This window comes from Somniosus microcephalus, chromosome 18, assembly GCF_052327205.1.
Source record: "Somniosus microcephalus isolate GS21.2 chromosome 18, FLI_Smic_1.0, whole genome shotgun sequence".
In the NCBI taxonomy this organism is placed as follows: Eukaryota; Metazoa; Chordata; class Chondrichthyes; order Squaliformes; family Somniosidae; genus Somniosus; species Somniosus microcephalus.
This window is the reverse complement of record NC_141004.1, coordinates 39,611,781-39,631,648: the sequence shown is the minus strand read 5'-3', so window position 1 is coordinate 39,631,648 and position 19,868 is coordinate 39,611,781. Positions and strand designations below refer to the sequence as shown.

Genomic DNA, 19,868 nt, shown 5'->3' with positions numbered 1-19,868 from the left:
TTGCAGAAGTCAGCAGAAAAATGACTAGAGATAATTAGCTTGCATCATCAGAAAACCTTAAAGGAAATACCACTGGAAAAGGGTATAAATATTGAATCCTCAAATGGGATAATAGATTCGCTTTAATCGGGCAAAGTGATTCTCGGCTTCAGAGGCAGCTCTGTAAGTCTCCAACTCTTTGTACCTCGGGGATCAAAAGGTATTTGATTTTGGTGGATATCCTGTAGAACACTAAGAACTGTAAAACTGTAGCAAAGTTAAGATTTGAAAGTAAGGTTCTCTGATAATAAGATTGTAAGCTTTCTCTTTTTGGAACTGTTAATCTTGCAATTGACTCACCAACTGTAAATTACATGTCGGTTCTTTAATAAATCTATATATTTTTAGAATTGTCCCACATAAGGCTTCTGTATCAAAAACTCGCAAACTCAATTTCTGTACACTCTTTGGTGAGGAGTTGCAGAATTCTGGGGAGTTTTCCGGACCCTCATAATATCCGGAACGTTACAGTCTAGCTAAACTTATTAAAAGTGCTATCTGGAGGACGGTAACATTTTCAGGTTATTCCTTTCCTTTAGGAAGAGATAGTCCGGACCTTTAGACCCAATTAAGCATCTTTAGGATTCGGCTACCTCAAACTTTAGTTGAAAGTGAACGTCTTGAGAAATACGCCTGATCTGGGGTAGCCCTAAAGGGCACCAGGTGAAACAGCGATTTACTTGTACTTCTCGCAATCTAGTATACTGTATTCGCTGCTCACAATGCGGTCTCCTCTACATTGGGGAGACCAAACGCAGATTGGGTGACCGTTCAGTCTGTAAGGGTGACCCCGAGCTTCCGGTCGCCTGTCATTTTAATTCACCGCTCCATTCCCACTCGGACCTCACCGCCCTTGGCCTCTTGTATTGTTCCACGGAAGCTCAACGTAAACTCGAGGAACAGCACCTCATCTTCCGATTAGGCACTCTGCAGCCTTCCGGACTCAATATCGAGTTCAACAATTTCAGATCATAACCTCAGCCCCTATTACACATTTTTTCTTGTAATTTTTCCACTCCTTTTCCCTCCCCCCCCTTCCTTTTGTTTCTCTCTTACACCTGGCAGCTATCTCTTGCCCTGCCAGTACACTTTACACCCAATCTCAGCCTATTACCATCTCGTCTAGCTCTTTTACTTCTTTTGTTTCTTTCACTTCTTTTGTCCGATCGCAGCCCTGCCTTCGATCTATTTTCTTTTCTTTCCAGTTTTGAAGAAGGATTCAACCCAAAACGTCAACTCAAATTTCTCTCCACGGATGTTGCCTGACCTGCTGAGTTTTTCCAGCATTTTCTGTTATTATTTTGGATTTCCAACATCTGCAGTATTTTGCTATTGTACTAGCCCTAAAGGGGCTAGGACTAGTAATTATCCCTTCACTGTCACTCAGTGGTCAGGTACTTATTGCATTTTCATGTGGAGATCCAATGGACAGTGCAGATTATGATTAACTAAAACAAACAATTCTCACTGCTTTTGCGTTCATGCCAGTAAGGTACAGGTATAAATGTAAAATGTTATGGTGAACGTCTTACCATGGTTGGAGAATTAAATTGATAGAAATGAAAAAAGTATCAAAATTGTGGTTAGGTGGAGGGAATGTAACGACTTTTGGTGAATGGTAAAAGATAATTTCGTGAAGATGATTTAAGAGTATGGTTGCCCAACCAAGAGACCAGGATCCTAAGTCAAATCATTGAGCCAAGAACATCATCAAGGTCTTGTGAGCACCATCGACTCAACAAGCAGGTGGGAAAGCAGAGAGCACACACTGGTTGACCAATAGGTGATTCTCAGACACCTCATGCGGTGGAGACTGCACAGCCATACAAATCACATTGGGCTGGTTGTAGGGATAGGTTGAGTGTCATAATATCACCAACATGTGAGAAATATTTGTACAGAATATCATTTTCTTTAATCAAATCACATACACACGTGTGCTTTCCAGTGATCAAAAGTAGGAAACCTTTATTCTCATCCATAGCTGAGGTCAATTACAGCAACCCTTTGTTGTTCCCCCACCGCTGATAGAGCCAAGAGCCGTTAAATTCAACATTGACTGGGCATCGGACCTTGGATTTTGATTATTTCTATGGCCCACTACCGCACTGGGCAGTATACTAACCCCAACTAATCACAGGAACTCATTGTTTCATTTCCAGTTCTGTCCTTTATTTTAATTTACATTTAACTATATTTAATTCTACCTAGCCCTGCTTTATTTTTTTTGTTTCACGTCTCTCTTGTTTCTTACATAGTTAAACGCACCGAAAAAGAACAAGTGTCCTTAGATTTAAAAACAGGCTGACACTAGCAGTGGCTAAACTCATTTAAATTCACAGTCACCAAACAACCTACCAACACATGACATTTTAAAGCTCAGCAAGGATCAGGGAAGCACTTTTAATTGATCAAGATATAGGGGGTGATTTTCATTCAGAAGTCGGGAAGGAGGCAGGACTACAACTTTCGGGGTTGTAGTCCCGCCTCCATCGAGATGCAGCCAATCCACGCGATTTTAACTTGATTGACCTTGTTGAGCCCACCCAGCGGGCTCAGCAGGCCAATTAAGGGCCACCTGGCAACAGGTGATGTCACAGACTGAAATTTCATCTGTCAAAATGTTTTGACAGATGAAATATCAACGTTTCACAGCTGTTTGAAGCTGTCAAACACTGACAGTCTTACTTCTAACCTGAGTCTTTCTACACAGATTCAGTTATAAATCTCACCGGCACAGAAAGCTGCAGGCTGTCACTTTTGACAGATCGCAGCCATTCTGCTTTCTGTGCCGGTTAGATGATGGACTCCCGAAACCTAGAGGAAGGAAGGCTGTAAAGGTAAGTACAGGTGATTTAAACTTCCTTACACACTTTAGACACACCAAACACACTTACCTTTACACTCATGTACCCATCACTCACCTGAACACCGACATCTCGGCCCCTCCAAGTCCTTCAACCTGATGGCCCGACTCCTCTAACTTGGCGTGGTTTGGAGCCGTCGGGATTCCCACACTTCAAGCTTAAAAATAGGGATTAGGCTAAAAACTGTCTGCTAACTACCTGTTAACAGGCAGTTAATTGGCACTAATCCCTTCCCGCCTCGAGTAGGCAGGTCCCAGTGCGGGGCGGGTACCCGCTTCCTTTGAAACTTACATGGAAGTGGGTTGGGGGCGGGATGGTGTCGGGACCCCCGAATTCGGGACTTTAACCCCCCGCACGCCTCCAATCCCGACTCCACGGGTCAATGAAAATCGATCCCAAATCATTGTTTTTACCACCTCAAAATTGTTTACAAAGTCTAGCACTGATAGTGAAGTTACGGGCGAGAATTTCTTTCACTGAAGGCGATGTCTGTTCACTACATTGTACTCCTCCCCACCCACATCCCTCTACCCTCTTCCAGTCCCACTTCCTTCTGCATCTGCCCTGGGAAAAAATTCTCCCCCTTACAACTGCACTTTCAAACTCCCAACTGTGCAGCCTTTGGCCCTCCATTCGCCACGATACTTCTGCAGTTGTCGATTTGTTCTCTCCCATCTCAGTTGTTCCCCTTGGTATGGCCCCAATCTTTACTCCCTCAAGCCCAAGAGGTGCAAGCTTGAGTGTATCTGGCGAACAAGTGTCTTAGTCATCCATCACAGGGCTTGGCTGGACCACATCCGGGTCTCACTGTCCTCTGCCTAAACTGCCCATGACTCCAGGATCAACTGGGAGAGGAGTGGCCAATTCATTAAATATATTCAAGAAGGAGTTAGATATATTTCTTAAGCCTAAAGGGATCAAGGGATATGGGGAGAAGGCAGCGACAGGGTACTGAATTTGGATGAGCAGCCATGATCTCATTGAATGGCGGAGCAGGCTCGAGGGGCCGAATGGCCTACTCCTGCTCCTATCTGCTATGTTTCTATGTTTCTATGAGTGATAACTCTTGGTTTTCTAACCTCTGGAATCCTACCAGGATTTGTTCTTGGTCCCCTCCTCTCCCTCATCTACATGCGGTTGCTTGGCCTCGTTGATCTACATTGGTGTCATAGAGTCATAACGGCACAGAAGGAGGCCATTCAGCCCATCGAGTCTGTGCCGGCTCTCTGTAGAGCAATCCAGTCAGTCCCATTCCCCGCTCTATCCCCGTAGCCCTGCAAGTTTATTTCCCTCAAGTGCCTATCCAGTCTCCCCTGGTGCCTCCAATTTAAAATTTCCATCCTCATGTTTAAACTCCTTCATGACCCTGTCCATCCATACCTCTGAATCCTGTTTAGCCCTACAACTCCCTCAGAACTCTGTTGCTCTGACTCTTGCCTCTTGTGCATCCCACCCTCCCTTCGCCCCACCATTGGTGGCTGTGCTTTTAGCCAGTAGGCCTCACAGACTGGAATTCCCACCATAAACTCCTCTGCCTCTACAACCCCTTCTGCTCCTTTAAGACCTTCTTTAAAACCCATATCTATGACCAACTTTTTAGACACCCCTCCTAATATCTCCTTCTTTGGCTTGGTGTCTATTTTTGTCTGATTACGCCTTTATGAAGCTGGATTTACACATGAATTCAACCCTCCTCACGAAACAAAACTCTCTGGAAAATATTCTCTCATACTGTGATGCAAATCAGATGTTGTGGGGGAGGCAATCCCCTTGAGGAAGATAACTGTGCATAAAGAAAAGGCAGAAACGTAAAAAAATAGAAAGCAAAAACAGTGAATTAAGAGCATCATTGAAGGGGGGTGGGGGTCTCAGTTTCTCTAATTTCCCTCCCATGCGCAATTCCTGAGGGAGTGCTGGATGAGACATTAAACCAAACTATGTCTGCCCTCAGAGCGATGTAAAAGATCCCATGGCAGTATTCAAGTAAGAGATGGGTAATTCTCTTTTAACCCGCAACCAGCACCACCAAAACCAGATTATTCCCCGAAACGTTGACTCTAATTTCTCTCCACGGATGTTGCCTGGCCTGCTGAGTTTTTCCAGCATTTTCTGTTGTTATTTCGGATTGCCAGCATCTGCAGTATTTTGCTATCGTTATTCATCTCATTGTTGTTTGTGGGAACTTGCTGTGCTGAAAATTGGCTGCTGCATTTCCTTATATCACAACCACATTTCAAAAAATATCTTATTGGCCGTGAAGTGCTTTGGGACATCCTGAAGCCGTGAAAAATGCTGTATAAATGCAAATTTTTTTCTTTATTTATCTAGTGCATGTCAGTCGCACTCCAGATGCCACATTCTAGACTAAACATTTTGGCCAAGAAATTGGTTTTGCACCAGAAACCGACGCCCGGAACAGGCCCCCGAAGATGTCTGCTCACTCCAAATTGGGCCTTGGGCCTCATCGACATAAAACAACTGAACTGCGGATGGCAAGCGGGCGTCCCAATGTAGCTCACCAGTCGGGGCCCTGGAAAATTCGTCTGCCTCTAACGCAGAGCCAACCCACAGGTACGTCCTGGGAGGGGGAAGGGGGGAGGTAATCAGGGAGCAGGCCTGGGCCAGAAACATAGAAGATAGGAGCAGGAGTAGGCCATTCGGCCCCTCGAGCCTGCTCTGCCATTTAATGAGATCATGGCTGATCATCCAAATTCAGTACCCTGTCCCTGCTTTCTCCCCATATCCCTTGATCCCCTTAGCCTTAAGAAATATATCTAACTCCTTCTTGAATATATTTAATGAATTGGCCTCAACTGTCTTCTGTGGTTGAGAATTCCACAGGTTCACCACTCTCTGGGTGAAGAAATTCCTCCTCATCTCTGTCCTAAATGGCTTACCACTTATCCTTAGAAGCGGCTCAGCTCCTCCTGGTTCCACATTAAATGTAAGTAGAATTTTTTTTACTTAACTTTCCGTCAGTCGCTTCCAGCAGCCCCTTTCATGACCACTGGTTAGACCACTGTAAGCCTGGAAAACCTGAGCAGAGCATTCGCGGCGCGTATTCCATTCAGTTTATGCCAAAATCGGCAACAGGCTCCTAAAACCGGCATTAGACCCCTGATTAGCATATTCAAAGGGCTGAATGACTGTTTTAGGCAGGGGCCCTGGACACTTGGAAGTCATTGGCTGCCAATTCCAGAGAAGATCAGATATTGGTCCCTCCAGCTCTAATTTTCCTTCCGAAAAACGGACTGACCAGTTACTCCCCCTTTGTTACAGTTAGAGAACAATCTTAAAAAAAGATAGAAAATCAGGCCCTGGCACCTTGATACGCTTATCAATTACTTCATAAAAGGTGATGAGTTGAAGAAGAGATGATGAGTCGAAAGAAGAGATGAATAAGGCTTTTATTAGCTAAGAAGAGACCATGCTTCTTCGTGAGTGACTGAACAAGTCTGAACGAAACCCACACAGTGGTGGGTGGAGTCAGCTGAGGCATGCCTCCATACACAGCGCCACCCAGAGGTGGCAATATACAATACAGTGGTTTACCACATTCACCCCTTGTTTAATGTGAAGTCCGGCAGGGTGAAGGGTACTACAAGTTAAGTCTATCAGGAGGCCTTGTCTGACGTCCTGATCGTCGTGGTGGCGGCGGTGGTGTTGCAGCATCCGACGTCGGGTCTGGTGTCTGGGTGGTTGGCGAAGATTCCTGGGGCTTTGGCATGCCGTCTGCAGGGGTTGGGTTGGGAGGGGTGGTGGGGGATAACAGTGGTAAGGGGGATAACGGTGGTAAGGGGGATAACGGTGGTAATTCAGGGGTACCCGAGGGTGCGAGATCTCGTATGGAGACCGTGTCCTCCCGCCCGTCTGGGTATGTCACCCAGGCATACTGGGGGTTGGCGTGTAGGAGGTGCACCCGCTCGACCAGGGGGTCCGTTTTATGCGTCCTCACGTGCCTCCGCAGTAGGACGGGCCCAGGAGAAGTCAACCATGCCGGTAGCGAGGTCCCCGATGTAGACTTCCGGGGGAAAACGAACATTTTCTCATGAGGGGTCGCATTAGTGGCAGTACAAAGCAGTGACCGAATGGAGTGAAGCGCTGCAGGGAGGACCTCCTGCCAGCGGGAGGTCGGAAGGCCCTTAGATTTTAGTGCTAAGAGGACTGCCTTCCAAACCGTCGCGTTCTCCCTTTCCACCTGGCCGTTCCCCCGGGGGTTGTAACTGGTGGTCCTGCTCGTGGCGATACCTCTTGTTAGCAGGTACTGCCGAAGTTCGTCGCTCATGAACGATGAGCCCCTGTCGCTATGTATATAGCTGGGGAACCCGAACAGAGCGAAGATGTCATTCAGACACTTGATGACCGTGGTACTGGTCATGTCTGGGCAAGGGATGGCAAAGGGGAAACGGGAGTACTCATCAACTATGTTGAGGAAGTACACATTGCGGTCAGCGGAGGGGAGGGGCCCTTTAAAATCGACGCTCAGGCGTTCGAAGGGGCGGGTGGCCTTGATCAGGCTTGCTCTGTCCGGCCTATAGAAGTGCGGTTTGCACTCGGCGCAGATTTGGCAGCTCTTGGTCATGGTCCTGACCTCCTCGATGGAGTAGGGCAGGTTACGGGATTTGATAAAATGGAAAAACCTGGTGACCCCCGGGTGGCAGAGGTCATTGTGGAGGGACTGCAGCCTATCACTCTGCGCGTTGGCGCATGTACCACGTGATAGGGCATCTGGGGGCTCATTGAGTTTCCCTGGCCGATACAAGATATCATAATTGTAGGTGGAGAGTTCGATTCTCCACCTCAAGATCTTGTCGTTCTTGATTTTACCCCTCTGCTTATTATTAAACATAAAAGCTACTGAACGTTGGTCAGTGAGCAGGGTAAATCATTTCCCGGCCAGGTAATGCCTCCAGTGACGCACCGCTTCTACAATAGCCTGGGCCTCCTTTTCGACGGAGGAGTGTCTCGTCTCGGGGCCCTGGAGGGTCCTTGAGAAAAAGGCCACGGGTCTGCCCGCCTGGTTAAGGGTCGCGGCTAGGGCGAAGTCGGAGGCATCGCTCTCCACTTGGAAGGGGATGGACTCATCCACCGCGTGCATTGCGGCCTTCGCGATATCGTTCTTGATAAGAGTGAAGGCTGCACACGCCTCTGGTGTCAGGGGGAAGGAGGTGGCTTTGATGAGGGGCCTGGCTTTGTCTGCATAGAGGGGCACCCACTGGGCGTAGTAGGAGAAAAACCCCAGGCATCTCTTCAGTGCTTTTTGGCAGTGGGGAAGGGGTAGCTCCATTAGGGGGCGCATTCTGTCGGGGTCGGGCCCGATGACTCCGTTCTCCACCACGCAGCCAAGGATGGCCAGGCGCTTGGTGTGAAACATACATTTTTCCTTATTGTACGTTAGGTTCAGCCGTTGGGCCGTACGGAGGAAATTTGCTAGATTAACGTCGTGGTCCTGCTGGTCGTGGCCGCAGATGGTGACGTTATCCAAATAGGGGAAGGTTGCCCGCAGCGCGTTCTGGTCAACCATTCGGTCCATCTCCCTTTGGAAGACCGAAACCCCGTTGGTGACGCCGAAGGGGACCCTAAGGAAGTGGTAGAGGTGGCCGTTTGCCTCGAAGGCAGTATACTGGCGGTCCTCATGGCGGATGGGCAGCTGGTGGTACGCTGACTTAAGGTCGATGGTGGAGAATACTTTGTATTGCGCAATCTGATTGACCATATCAGATATGCGAGGGAGGGGGTACGCGTCCAGCTGGGTGTACCGGTTTATGGTTTGGCTGTAGTCGATTACCATGCGGCGTTTTGCAGTGGTTTTAACGACTACAACCTGGGCTCGCCAGGGGCTAGTGCTACCTTCGATAATGCCCTCCTTCAAGAGCCGCTCCACCTCAGAGCTGATAAAAGCTCTGTCCCCGGCACTGTACCGCCTGCTTTTGGTAGCGATGGGTTTACAGTCGCGGGTGAGGTTAGCGAACAGGGGAGGGGGGGGGACTTTTAATGTGGAAAGGCTGCAGGTGGTTTGCAGCGGGCGATTTAAAAGTTGTTGGTTGCAGACTGTGAGTGGGGGGAGGGGTCCACCGTATGCTAGTGTGACACTCTTAAGGTGGCACTGAAAATCCAACCCTAGCAGGACGGCAGCGCAAAGACGGGGCAGGACTAGCAGTTTAAATTTTTGATATTCAGTGCCCCCTACTGACAGGGTCACCACACAGTAGCCGCTGATGTCCATTGACTGGGACTTGGACGCCATAGAAATGCGATGGTGCGTTGGCAGAATCGTGAGGGAGTGGCTACGTACCGTGTCGGGGTGGACGAAATTCTCTGTGCTCCCGCTGTCGATCAGGCAACTGGTGGCGCGGCCGTTTACCGCGATATCCATCATGGAGCTGGATAGATGGTGAGGGTGGCCTTGATCCAGCGTCACGGAGGCCAGTATGTGGCTTAGTGAGTCACTATAGTCATCCGCCGAGACGGTGGTCGGTTCCGGTGACGAAATGGCGGTTGAGTGCGTTGGATACGATGGCGGCGGATGCCATGCGGCCGGGGGTACACAAAATGGCGGATAAGATGGCTGCTCCCACGGCCCGCACGCTGCGCTGCTGGCTGGCTTCCCCTTGCAGGCGTTAGCGTAATGGCCTTTCTTCCCGCAGCCCGAGCAGGTAGCTGTCTTAGCTGGGCAGTGCGCTCTGGGATGTTTTAACTGGCCACAGAAATAGCATTTTTGGGCCTGGTTACTGGGCATCGAAGCAGTTCTTACCGGAGGCTGCTGTCTCGGTTGGGTCGCTGCAGCGGTTGGTGCCGGGGGCGGCGGTCCCGTGTCCCACGGTTTCGATTGCCATGTCTCGGCGCCGTTACGGGGGTATGCCTCGAGGTTTCGGTGGGCCTCCTCTAACGAGAGCGCAAGGGCAATGGCCGTCTTCAGGTCGGGTTCCTTGCTTTCTAGCAGTCTCTGCCGGGTGTGGTCTGACTGGAGGCCCCTGACGAAGGCATCACAGGCGAGTCCCTGCGCATGCTCCACAGCCGTTACCGCTTTACAATCGCAGTCTCTGCAGAGTGCCAGTAGCGCCCGTGCAAATGCCCCTACCGATTCTCCCGGTTGCTGCCTGCGGGATCCCAAGAGGTGTCGGGCGTAAATTGTGTTCACTGGGCGCGTATATTGCCCTTTTAGTAGCTCGAGGGCCGCCACGTACGTATTAGAGTCCCGGATTAGCATATATACTTGATGGCTCACCTGGGCGGTCAAAATTTTCAGTTTGTGATCCTCCTCTGTAACCTGTGAGATTGCGAGGAAGGATTCAAAGCAGCTCAGCCAGTGTTCAAACTTGGCTGATGCACCCACATCTTGAGGGTCGAGGTCCAGGCGTGGTGGTCTGAGGGCTCTCAGCAATATCTGCTGTATCCGTTGCTGTTGTTGCTCCTCAGGTGTCGCCATTTAACTTTTAGCTAATAAAATTGATACGCTTATCAATTACTTCATAAAAGGTGATGAGTCGAAGAAGAGATGATGAGTCGAAAGAAGAGATGAATAAGGCTTTTATTAGCTAAGAAGAGACCATGCTTCTTCGTGAGTGACTGAACAAGTCTGAACGAAACCCACACAGTGGTGGGTGGAGTCAGCTGAGGCATGCCTCCATACACAGCGCCACCCAGAGGTGGCAATATACAATACAGTGGTTTACCACACACCTAAAATCCACAATCAATTTCAGCTCAGAAACTGACAAGCAACTACAACGGCACAAATTCTCATACAAAGCATTTGCGCCATGACTTTAAAGAGGCAGCCAGGTTGGCAGCTAAACTCACAGCTGTGCTCCAGACCCCAGACTACTAGCGAGCAGCACCATGGAAGATCTGCTGTTACTTAAAATAAAGAGAGATCACATACAAGCCTACCTACAAACAACACATCGTTTAGAACAGAGAATGATGCCTGGTGTCAGCCATGGCTCAGTTGGTAGCACCATTGCCTCTGAATCAGAAGGTTGTGGGTTCATAGTCCCACTCCAGGGACTTGAGCACAAAAATTTAGGCTGACACTCCAATGCAGTACTGAGGGAGTGTTGCATTGTCAGAAGTGCCGTCTTTCAGGTGAGACGTTAAACCGAGGCCCCGTCTGATCTCTCGGGTGGATGTAAAAGATCCCATGGCACTATTTCAAAGACAGGCAGGAGAGTTATCCCTGGTGTCCTGGCCAAAACTTATCCTTCAATCAATATCACTAAAACAGATTATCTGGTCATTATCATATTGCTGTTTGTGGGAGCTTGCTGTGCGCAAATTGGCTGACTGGTTTCCTACATTTCTAGATTTCAAAAAGTACTTCATTGGCTGTAATGTGCTTTGGGATGTCCGGTGGTCGTGAAAGGCGGTATATAAATGCAACTCTTTTTACGATGTTTCTGTACTGTGACTACAACAGACACATATTACAGTGGAACCCACTTCATTGCAACTGATTGAGACAGCCTCACAAATTGCGATAAAACGGAAAGTGTCAGCCATGGCTCCAAATCCTGGAACACCCTCCCTAACAGCACTGTGGGAGTACCTTCACCTCACAGACTGCAGTGGTTCAAGAAGGTGGCTCAACATCACCTTCTCAAGGGCAATTAGAGGTGGGCAATAAATGCTGGCCTTGCCAGCGATGCCCACATCCCATAAAAAAATCTAAGCTGACACTCCAGTGCAATACTGAGGGAGTGCTGCACTGTTGGAGGTGCCGTCTTTCGGATGAGACGTTAAACCGAGGCCCCGCCTGCACTCTCCGCTGGATGTAAAAGATCCTGTGGCACCATTTCGAGGAAGAGCAGGGGAGTTATCCCCGGTGTCCTGGCCAATATTTACCCATCAATCAATATCACTAAAAAACAAACTATCTGGTCATTTATCACATTGCTGTTTGTGGGAGCTTGCTGTGCACAAATTGGCTGTTATATTTCTTATGTTGCAACAGTGACTACACCTCAAAAGTACTTCATTGGCTGTAAAGCGCTTTGGGATGTCCTGAGGTTGTGAAAGGCACTATATAAATGCAAGTCTTTCTTTATAAAGCGGGAAATAATAAAAGCAACAATAATCAAGACTAGTCTGGTGCACATAAAACTTTATTTGCCTAAATTTCATACAACAGCTTACAACAAGGGTGAATACAGTATAACTTCATGAAAATCCTGTGTGGCAGGATGATGTATTCAATTCCTGAGGAGGATTTAGCCCTTGGAATTTGAGTTCAAATATAGACTACTCATAGTGAAGTGTAGCAATCAGAGCTAATCTTTTCTGGAATCAGCTGTTTTTAAAAAAGGGTGAAAAACATTGTTACTTTGGCTTGGAAGACAAACTTTTGGAAACCATAAACTATTACTTACCTGACCTCGCCCCATCTCGCACACCTTTGCCCCTAGCCTGTGGTAGTTGACAAACAGAAAAAGAAACAATTCGTCAGAGTGATTAAAATACTTGTAAATACTAGCCGAGAGCTTCTGTCAGTACCGTCTGAAATCGGCCCCAGCAGTGCAAAAGATTGCGGAATTTTAAACCCAAGTTACGTCGAGCGTAAATCGAGTTTCCACAATCTTTAACACTGGTTTACAAAGCATCGAGCTGGAAGCCAGTCCTACCCACAAAACTGGCCACAACCCCAGATCAAAATAATGGGAATGGCGAGATTCTGTCGGTTGTGCCCGTTTGCGACTGTTCGAGACGGCTCTTCAAATTAAGTTTGTTTTTTTAGACGTAAAGGCACTAATAGACACATTTTAAAAGTTTTTAAATATTAAAAAATACTTAATTTACTAAGAAACTGATTAGTGTAGACCAATGAAACTATTAAATGGTTTAGGATCGTGTTTTTCAGTCATTTTCAGTGATTTAAAATTGGGTTACTCACAGGTGATGGACTCCACTCTCTTATTAAACATGCAAATTTTTGTAATAAACTCATTTTCATATTAATACAACTGCAGCAGGTTACCACTCTTAAAATATCAAGGAATATTTTTTAATGCAAGGGTAAAATCATAAACAATTACGTTCTATTGCGTTGGGCTAGTTCATGGAAGATTTAACGTTTGTGATTAGGTAAATGAGTTTGGGTGGAAACCTGAACCATAACTTCACTTCAGAAAACCAACGCAATTTCAAGTGCAAATTGCACCTAGTTTGCCAATTGCGCCCAAAGCGGAAACTCGATCCCACTGTGTCTAACTCAACCACAAGTTGTACAAAATTACGCCACAACTGTGAAAACATTGCCTTGACAGCCCTGCAGCTCCACATTCGCTTAAATTGTACATTCTGATGATGCCACAACATCGTCGGCTGTTGGTTCAATAATAGTGTCAAAAAGCAAAGGCAAGATGTTTCAAGAGCTTCCATTCGAGGACACCATTTGGGTTGCAAGAAAAATGTGAGTAACATCTCCAACCAAATTAGCAAAGACTTGTCCAACAGGATAATCTTCTACATAACCAGCTATTCTGCCTTCTTCAGCAATGCACAAATGAGGGGAAATGTAATTACATTTTTCTCCTGTACAATTATTGCAAATTGCTCTCTGGCGGTCAGATTTAGGAGCCACTCACATGCTATGCCACCTGTCTCCGGAACTATTTCTTACCTTGATTTTTGAAGCAGAAAACAGTATCCATAAAGATCTGGATATGCTTCAGACACTAAACTACATCTGCAAAGAACTGATGGATTGTGTGGAGTGGACTGTCATCAATTTATTCTCAGGTGATACTCAAAATAGATACAAGTCTCGCCCCCCCCCCACTAACACCCCGTGAAATTTCTGCTTTTGCCAGTTTAATAATGCAAAATAACTTTTAAACAATATATGTTATAACTAGTAAATTGCCTACAGTCAGCTGATGAATACTGTAGAACTATTTTAATATACTAGTGACAGAATTGGAAGACATCCGCTCTGTAGCACCACCTACTGGCCAGAGCCTGCATCTACATCATCACCGGAAACTACATTTCAAATTAGGCAGTTTGTAAATTAAGTGCTGACATACAAACATGACCAAAAAATTGTGACAACAGAAGTTGGACAGAAAGTGTGCACATACACAAGATATAGATATAGAAGCTGTTTAAGTTTTCCTGATAATCAACTGTTGATTATCACTCAACAAATTAATGCCAGAGCTAATGTGATTAGTATATATTTAAATAGGGAGATAGAACAAGTCCAGGGAACTATAGACCAATTAGCTTAATGTCAGTGGTAGGAAGGATAATGAATTCCTTACTCAAAGATGTAATAGAAAAACATCTAGAAACCAAAAACATAATAAAGAATAGTCGGCACGGTTTTCAAAAGAGAAGGTCTTACTGAATTCTTTGAAAAAGTAACAGAAAGGGTAGATGAGGGTAATGCAGTAGATGTTATATATTCGATAAGTCATAGTAAATTCATGACTCGGGTCCGAACATATTGCGTCAGGAGACAAGTAGCAGAATGGATGGCAAGCTGGCTACAAAACAGAAAACAGTAGGGGTTAAAGGTAGACTGGCAAAAGGTGTGAAGTGGTGTTCCACAAATATCGGTGCTGGGACCACTGTTTTCACTATTTACATAAACGATTTGGACTCGGGAATCGAAAGTACAATTTCAAAGTTTGCAGATGACACCAAATTGGGGGGTGTAGTTAATACAGAGGAGGACTGCGACAAAATACAGGAAGATATTAATAAACTTGCGGAATGGGCGAGTAATTGGCAAATGAACTTCAATATAGATAAGTGTGAGGTGGTACATTTTGGTAGGAAGAATAAGGAGGCCTCATACTCCTTGGAAAATAAGTGTCTAAATGGAGCAGAGGAGCAAAAGGATCTGGAGGGTATAGATACACAAATCACTAAAAGTAACGACTCAGGTTAATCAGGCCATAAAAAAACAAACAAAGCACTGGGGTTCATTTCTAGAGGGATACAATTGAAAAGCAGAGAGGTTATGTTAAACGTATATAGAAACTTGCTCAGACCACCCTTGGAGTACTGTGAACAGTTCTGGTCTCCATATTACAAAAAGGATATAGAGGCACTGGAGAAGGTGCAAAAAAGATTTATTAGGATGATACCAGAACTGAGAGGTTAGACCCATCAGAAAAGGCTGAACAGGCTGAGGCTCGTTAGAAAAGAGAAGACTGAAGGGTGACCTGATAGCAGTCTTTAAGAATATGAAAGGGTTTGACAGGGTAGACATTTCCACTTGCGGGGGAGACCAGAACTCGGGGTCATAAATATAAGATAGTCACCAATATATCCAATAGGGAATTCTGGAGAGACTTCTTTATCCAGTGAGTGGTTAGAATGTGGAACTCGTTAGCACAAGGAGTAGTTGAGGCGACGAGCATAGGTGTATTTAAGGAGAAATTAGATAAACATATGAGGGAGAAAGGAATAGAAGGCTATGTTGATGGGATTAGATGAAGAAGGGTGGGAGGAGGCTACATGTGGAGCATAAACACCAGCATGGACCTGATGGGCCGAATGGCCTGTTTCTGTGCTGTAAATATTATGGCCGTGATTTTGCTGACCTCGGCGTCCCAACCCCGCTGCTGGCTCCATCCCGCTCTGTAAAATGAATTTCCCTTGATGGGGCTTGTTAAGCCCGCCCAGCACGTTTCCCGGCCAATAAGAGGAAGCGGGTCTGGTGACGTGATTTCATGATACGTCATCAGCCGGTTTCCTTAAAGGGACCGTGTACAAATTAATTTTGACATTTGTGCTGTCAGAGTTCCACAGCATTGAGGTGCTACAAACACTGACAATGACTGCACAAAGGCACAGGGCTGCATGCAGGCTCTCCCATGACTCCTTCCATATGCTTATGGAGGGAGTCACAGCACCCAGGGAGGTTCTCTTCCCTTCACATGGGCGGAAGTGACCTCCCTAGATCAACACAGCCTGGTTGCACATTGCAGAGGAGGGCACAAGCAGGGATGTGGTCAGGAGGACCTGGGTGCAGTGCTGCAAACGTTTGAATGATCTCAGTAGATCACGAAACGTTAGTACAAAGCCACACTCAACCTCATCCTGCTGTGCCACTCATCACATCCCCATCACTCTGCCTTCCCTACCCTACTCCTGCACATCCTTACTCACACCAACTTACCTTGCACCTCCACCCATCCCTCTCTATCTATATTATCACATCCCCATCTCATTAGCCACCCCTCACACTCACCCTCATCCTAGTGCAATCGTACCAACTAACAACACACAAGGGTCATGTAAAGTTCACATAAAGTTTCTGATAATGTGGTGTCAAACATTGAAACCTTTATTTTCAACACTTTGCATTCTTGGACAGATTTGTGTGCACCTTTGGAAGTGGCTTAGTGAGTTGCAGTGAATGGTGAGACATAACGGTATCCCCCGCAATGGTGATGAGTGTGAAAGGAATGGCTTGGGCATTGTAGGGATGCTTTTTATGGTGTTGGTGTGGGGTGGTGCCAACCTGGTGCATCATGTGGCAGCCAGAGTGTACAGCGTCAAGTGAAGTAAATCTGGCCATGGTGAGGCCATCCCTGGCCTCCCGGGCAGCAATGTGCTCGAGTGCTGATGCCCTCTGTCCTGTGCAGCATCAGGTGATTGCGGAGAAGGTTAGTGTTGTTGTTGTTGGTGCTGCTGGTGTGCCTGGTGCTGCTGGTGTTGGGGCTGATCGTGGTGGGATTCTGAGGACCAAGCTGAGAGTGTATAAAGGGCACCCATGCTGATGGAATAGATGGCAGGTGAAGTAGAGATGACAGAAGCAAATGGTGAGAGAGGTAATGTGGTCAGACTGGATGGAGACTTGTGTGGAGACCTGCAGCATGGTGAATCTGTTGGGGAGATGCAGTGAGGAAGAGCTTGTGGCTGAGGGAAGATATCTCTGTAAGGTGGGAGCTTTTACTTTACATTTGAAGTTGTCAACTCAACAGCTGATTGATTCAATGGCCACTGAACTCCTGCCTCAGTTTGCCAGACGTGGTCCACGACCAGCATGGGCCCCGTGGGCGAGCTGTCAAATGCAAAAAGTAAGCTGAAAATCATTCTTTAGTGGCTCTAAACAAGCCACTAATTACCTGAATTGGGTCCGCCACCTCCGCGAGTCGGGTCTGCTCAGCGCTGACAGACCCGACATTGGGAAAGGTACGTGGTGGCGGGTTCACAGCGGGGTCCCAACCCGGTGTGAAACAAAAAACACTTTCCCACCTGACCCGCCACCAATTGCGCCCGCTGACTCCCTGCAAAATTCCAGCCGAAGTAATCCTATCTAATACATTAGAATCGTTAATGCTTCAGGATGAGTATTCGCCTAACTGCTTCAATGGCACAGAATTCTGTCTGTTGGAATCCATAATGACAGGTATTGGCAAAAGATAAATCCAAAGCTAAATAATTTAACCCCTTAACACTCCTGAATGTATGTTATAGCCCCAAAATTGTAACACTTCACTCCCGGCATGGTGTCTCGCTCGATGAGAGTGCACATTGGAGAACTGAGCACTGAAATCACTGTGACTAATTTGTGATACTCCAACATTCCGGTCATTGATTTTAATGGTGCCATCAATCAGGTGAGCTGCTCTCCTGCCCAGTTCTCCAATCTGTGCTTCAGCCAAGCGAGATCCTGCCCTGGGAGAAAAAACTTGCATTTTCAGTTTTATATATTTATAAATATACAACGGGCCGGATATTCATATCCCTACGGGTGTGTACGAGATGTGTACACACCCGTAGGGACATCGGAAATGCCGGTTTCAGTGATGCACAGCGCATGTGCTGAAAACCGGCATTCCAATCTGTCAAGAATGCTCCTGACAGATCCTCCGGCTGCCCTGGAGAAGGGCCTCTGTGGGCGGATAGTTCCGCTTTCTGGAGACCCTCCGCCCGTAGAAAATCCTTAGAATTCTTACGCCTGGTAAAAGCAGGTGTAAGGCCAATTTTACCAAGATAAGAATTGAAAAACATTTTTTTCACTCATTTATCATTTTAAAATACTTTTAAAAAGGTAAGTTTATTTTTAGCCCCGTAAAAAACTTTAATTATTTTTTTCAAAACGTTAAATTTTTGTTTAAAATATTTAATTTATTTAACTCATTTTAAAAATGTGATTAAAAAAAATTTTTAAAAATATTTTACAGTGTTTTTGGGGTGATCTCCATTCATATATTTGACAGGTCTATCTGTCAAGTGTATGAAGGGAGATTTGCTTCTGTGATTGGCTCCCCATGGCCCACGTGATCCCAGGGACGCTTGCGAACTGCCTGCGCCCCTGGGATACGTGGGCCCTGCGCACTTGGAGTTTGGAGAGGCCCAGCATCGGAACTATACACACCTCGGGAGCCCTCAGGTAAGTGCGTAGATTTTTTCCAGATCAGAGGCCTCCGCATGCGGGAAGCCCCCAATCGGAAAATACGGGCCAACATCTACCAGAAAATGTGGTCGGCACTGCCTTACCCTGCCACTGATTGCCTCCCACCCAAAAGGAAAGAAGAAAAAGTCAGAGGGAGAAACAGGAGACTTAAAGAAAGAAAAGCAAAAAGAGTTAGAGAAATAAAAATAAAATAGATAAGAAAGATGAGGCAGAAACAAACAACAACATGAAGACAAGAGACAGGTAACAAAGAAACCATATTCTCCACTAGTTTTATAGAAGATGTGGGGCTCTTCCTTTACAATGTTTCTGAAATTTCACTATTTCAATAACACAATCCAGGTAAAAACTAAGGTTAAAAAAAGAAAGGTGCATGTTTTGATTGAAGTTAGTGGCTGTGGGGAGGTGAAAAAGTTACAAATCAGTCTGGAAATGACACTGTGCAATATTATCATATGAAGACTTACCACATTTATATCAAAGATAGCTGTCCACTGCTTAAACAGAGGATTAAGTCAATTATTTTAAAGTAGCAGATAGAAGAACTTGGTATGAACATGTTTAGTGCTCGCATGATAATATTGCATCAGATAATGTCCAAGCTGTAGTCTCTTTTCATAGAATCATAGAATAGTACAGCACTGAAGGGGCCCATCGAGTCTGCACCTCTTTCGAAGTTAGTCCCAGCCCCCTGCTGTTTCCCCATATCCCTGCAATTTCTTTTGCTGCCTTTTATACTTTATAGTACAGCGCATTTTTCTCATTTTACTTAAAATAAAAAGAAAATCATATACAATCTGCTCCTCTTAATTCAAAGTTGCTTAATTCAAATTATCTGATAACTCTTTTTAGGGCTAAATTCCTGTTGCTTTGTTATTTATGTTGCTTATTTCTAGTTATTGGATAATTACGTTTTTTAATGCCAAAACAAATTAAAATTAACAGGGGTAGACTGTTACTTAATTAAAACATGATTTTATTTGGGGTAAATGGTTTGAAGCTTATGGAGCCAGCCAGAAGACCTCTGGAGTAATCAGGTCTGGAGGTGACAAAGGCATAAGGGTTTCAGCAGCAGATGGGCTGAGTTCGGGTCCGAGGCAGCCAATGAGACAGGGATGGAAGTAGGCAATCTTTGTGATGTAGAGGATTATTGAGTCGTAGACTCAGCTTGGGATCAGTTAGAGTACAGACGTTGCAAATTGTGCATATTCTCACTAGAAAAGAGATTGTTGTTTTTAGAACTTATAATTCTAAAGCTGTTTCACCTTGCAGTAGAACCAGAGGACACAGCCTACGCTTAAAAGGTAAAACTAATTTGCACAAACATTGGGGGGAATTTTAACCACCTAGGTCGGGCGGGAGAGTAGTGGTTAAATTCTTCAAAATGAGAAACCCAACCCTAAGTGAACACACCTACTTCCTGTTTAACCGGGGCGGGTTGGGGCTTGGGTGAGTAACCTGCTCTCGAGAGGTGGGACAGACATCCCTCAGGTTTTAGCAGCGTGTGGGTTTAACGGCTGTGGGCCGGGTTTCCCAGGGCTCGGGATACCCAGCAGCTGAAGGGAGGCCAGGAGGAGTAGGAGTGC

At 46.1% G+C, this 19,868-nt stretch overlaps 1 protein-coding gene across 1 annotated transcript in view; it reads right to left on the bottom strand.

Moving 5' to 3' along the window:
- LOC147105220 (protein FAM107B-like) overlaps positions 1-19,868 on the bottom strand; it is a 92,195-nt gene that overhangs the window by 63,114 nt on the left and 9,213 nt on the right. Inside the window, exon 2 of the mRNA XM_086011361.1 lies at positions 12,275-12,311. Coding sequence (XP_085867487.1) covers positions 12,275-12,311 — 37 coding nt within the window. The remainder of the gene's footprint in view (positions 1-12,274; positions 12,312-19,868) is intronic.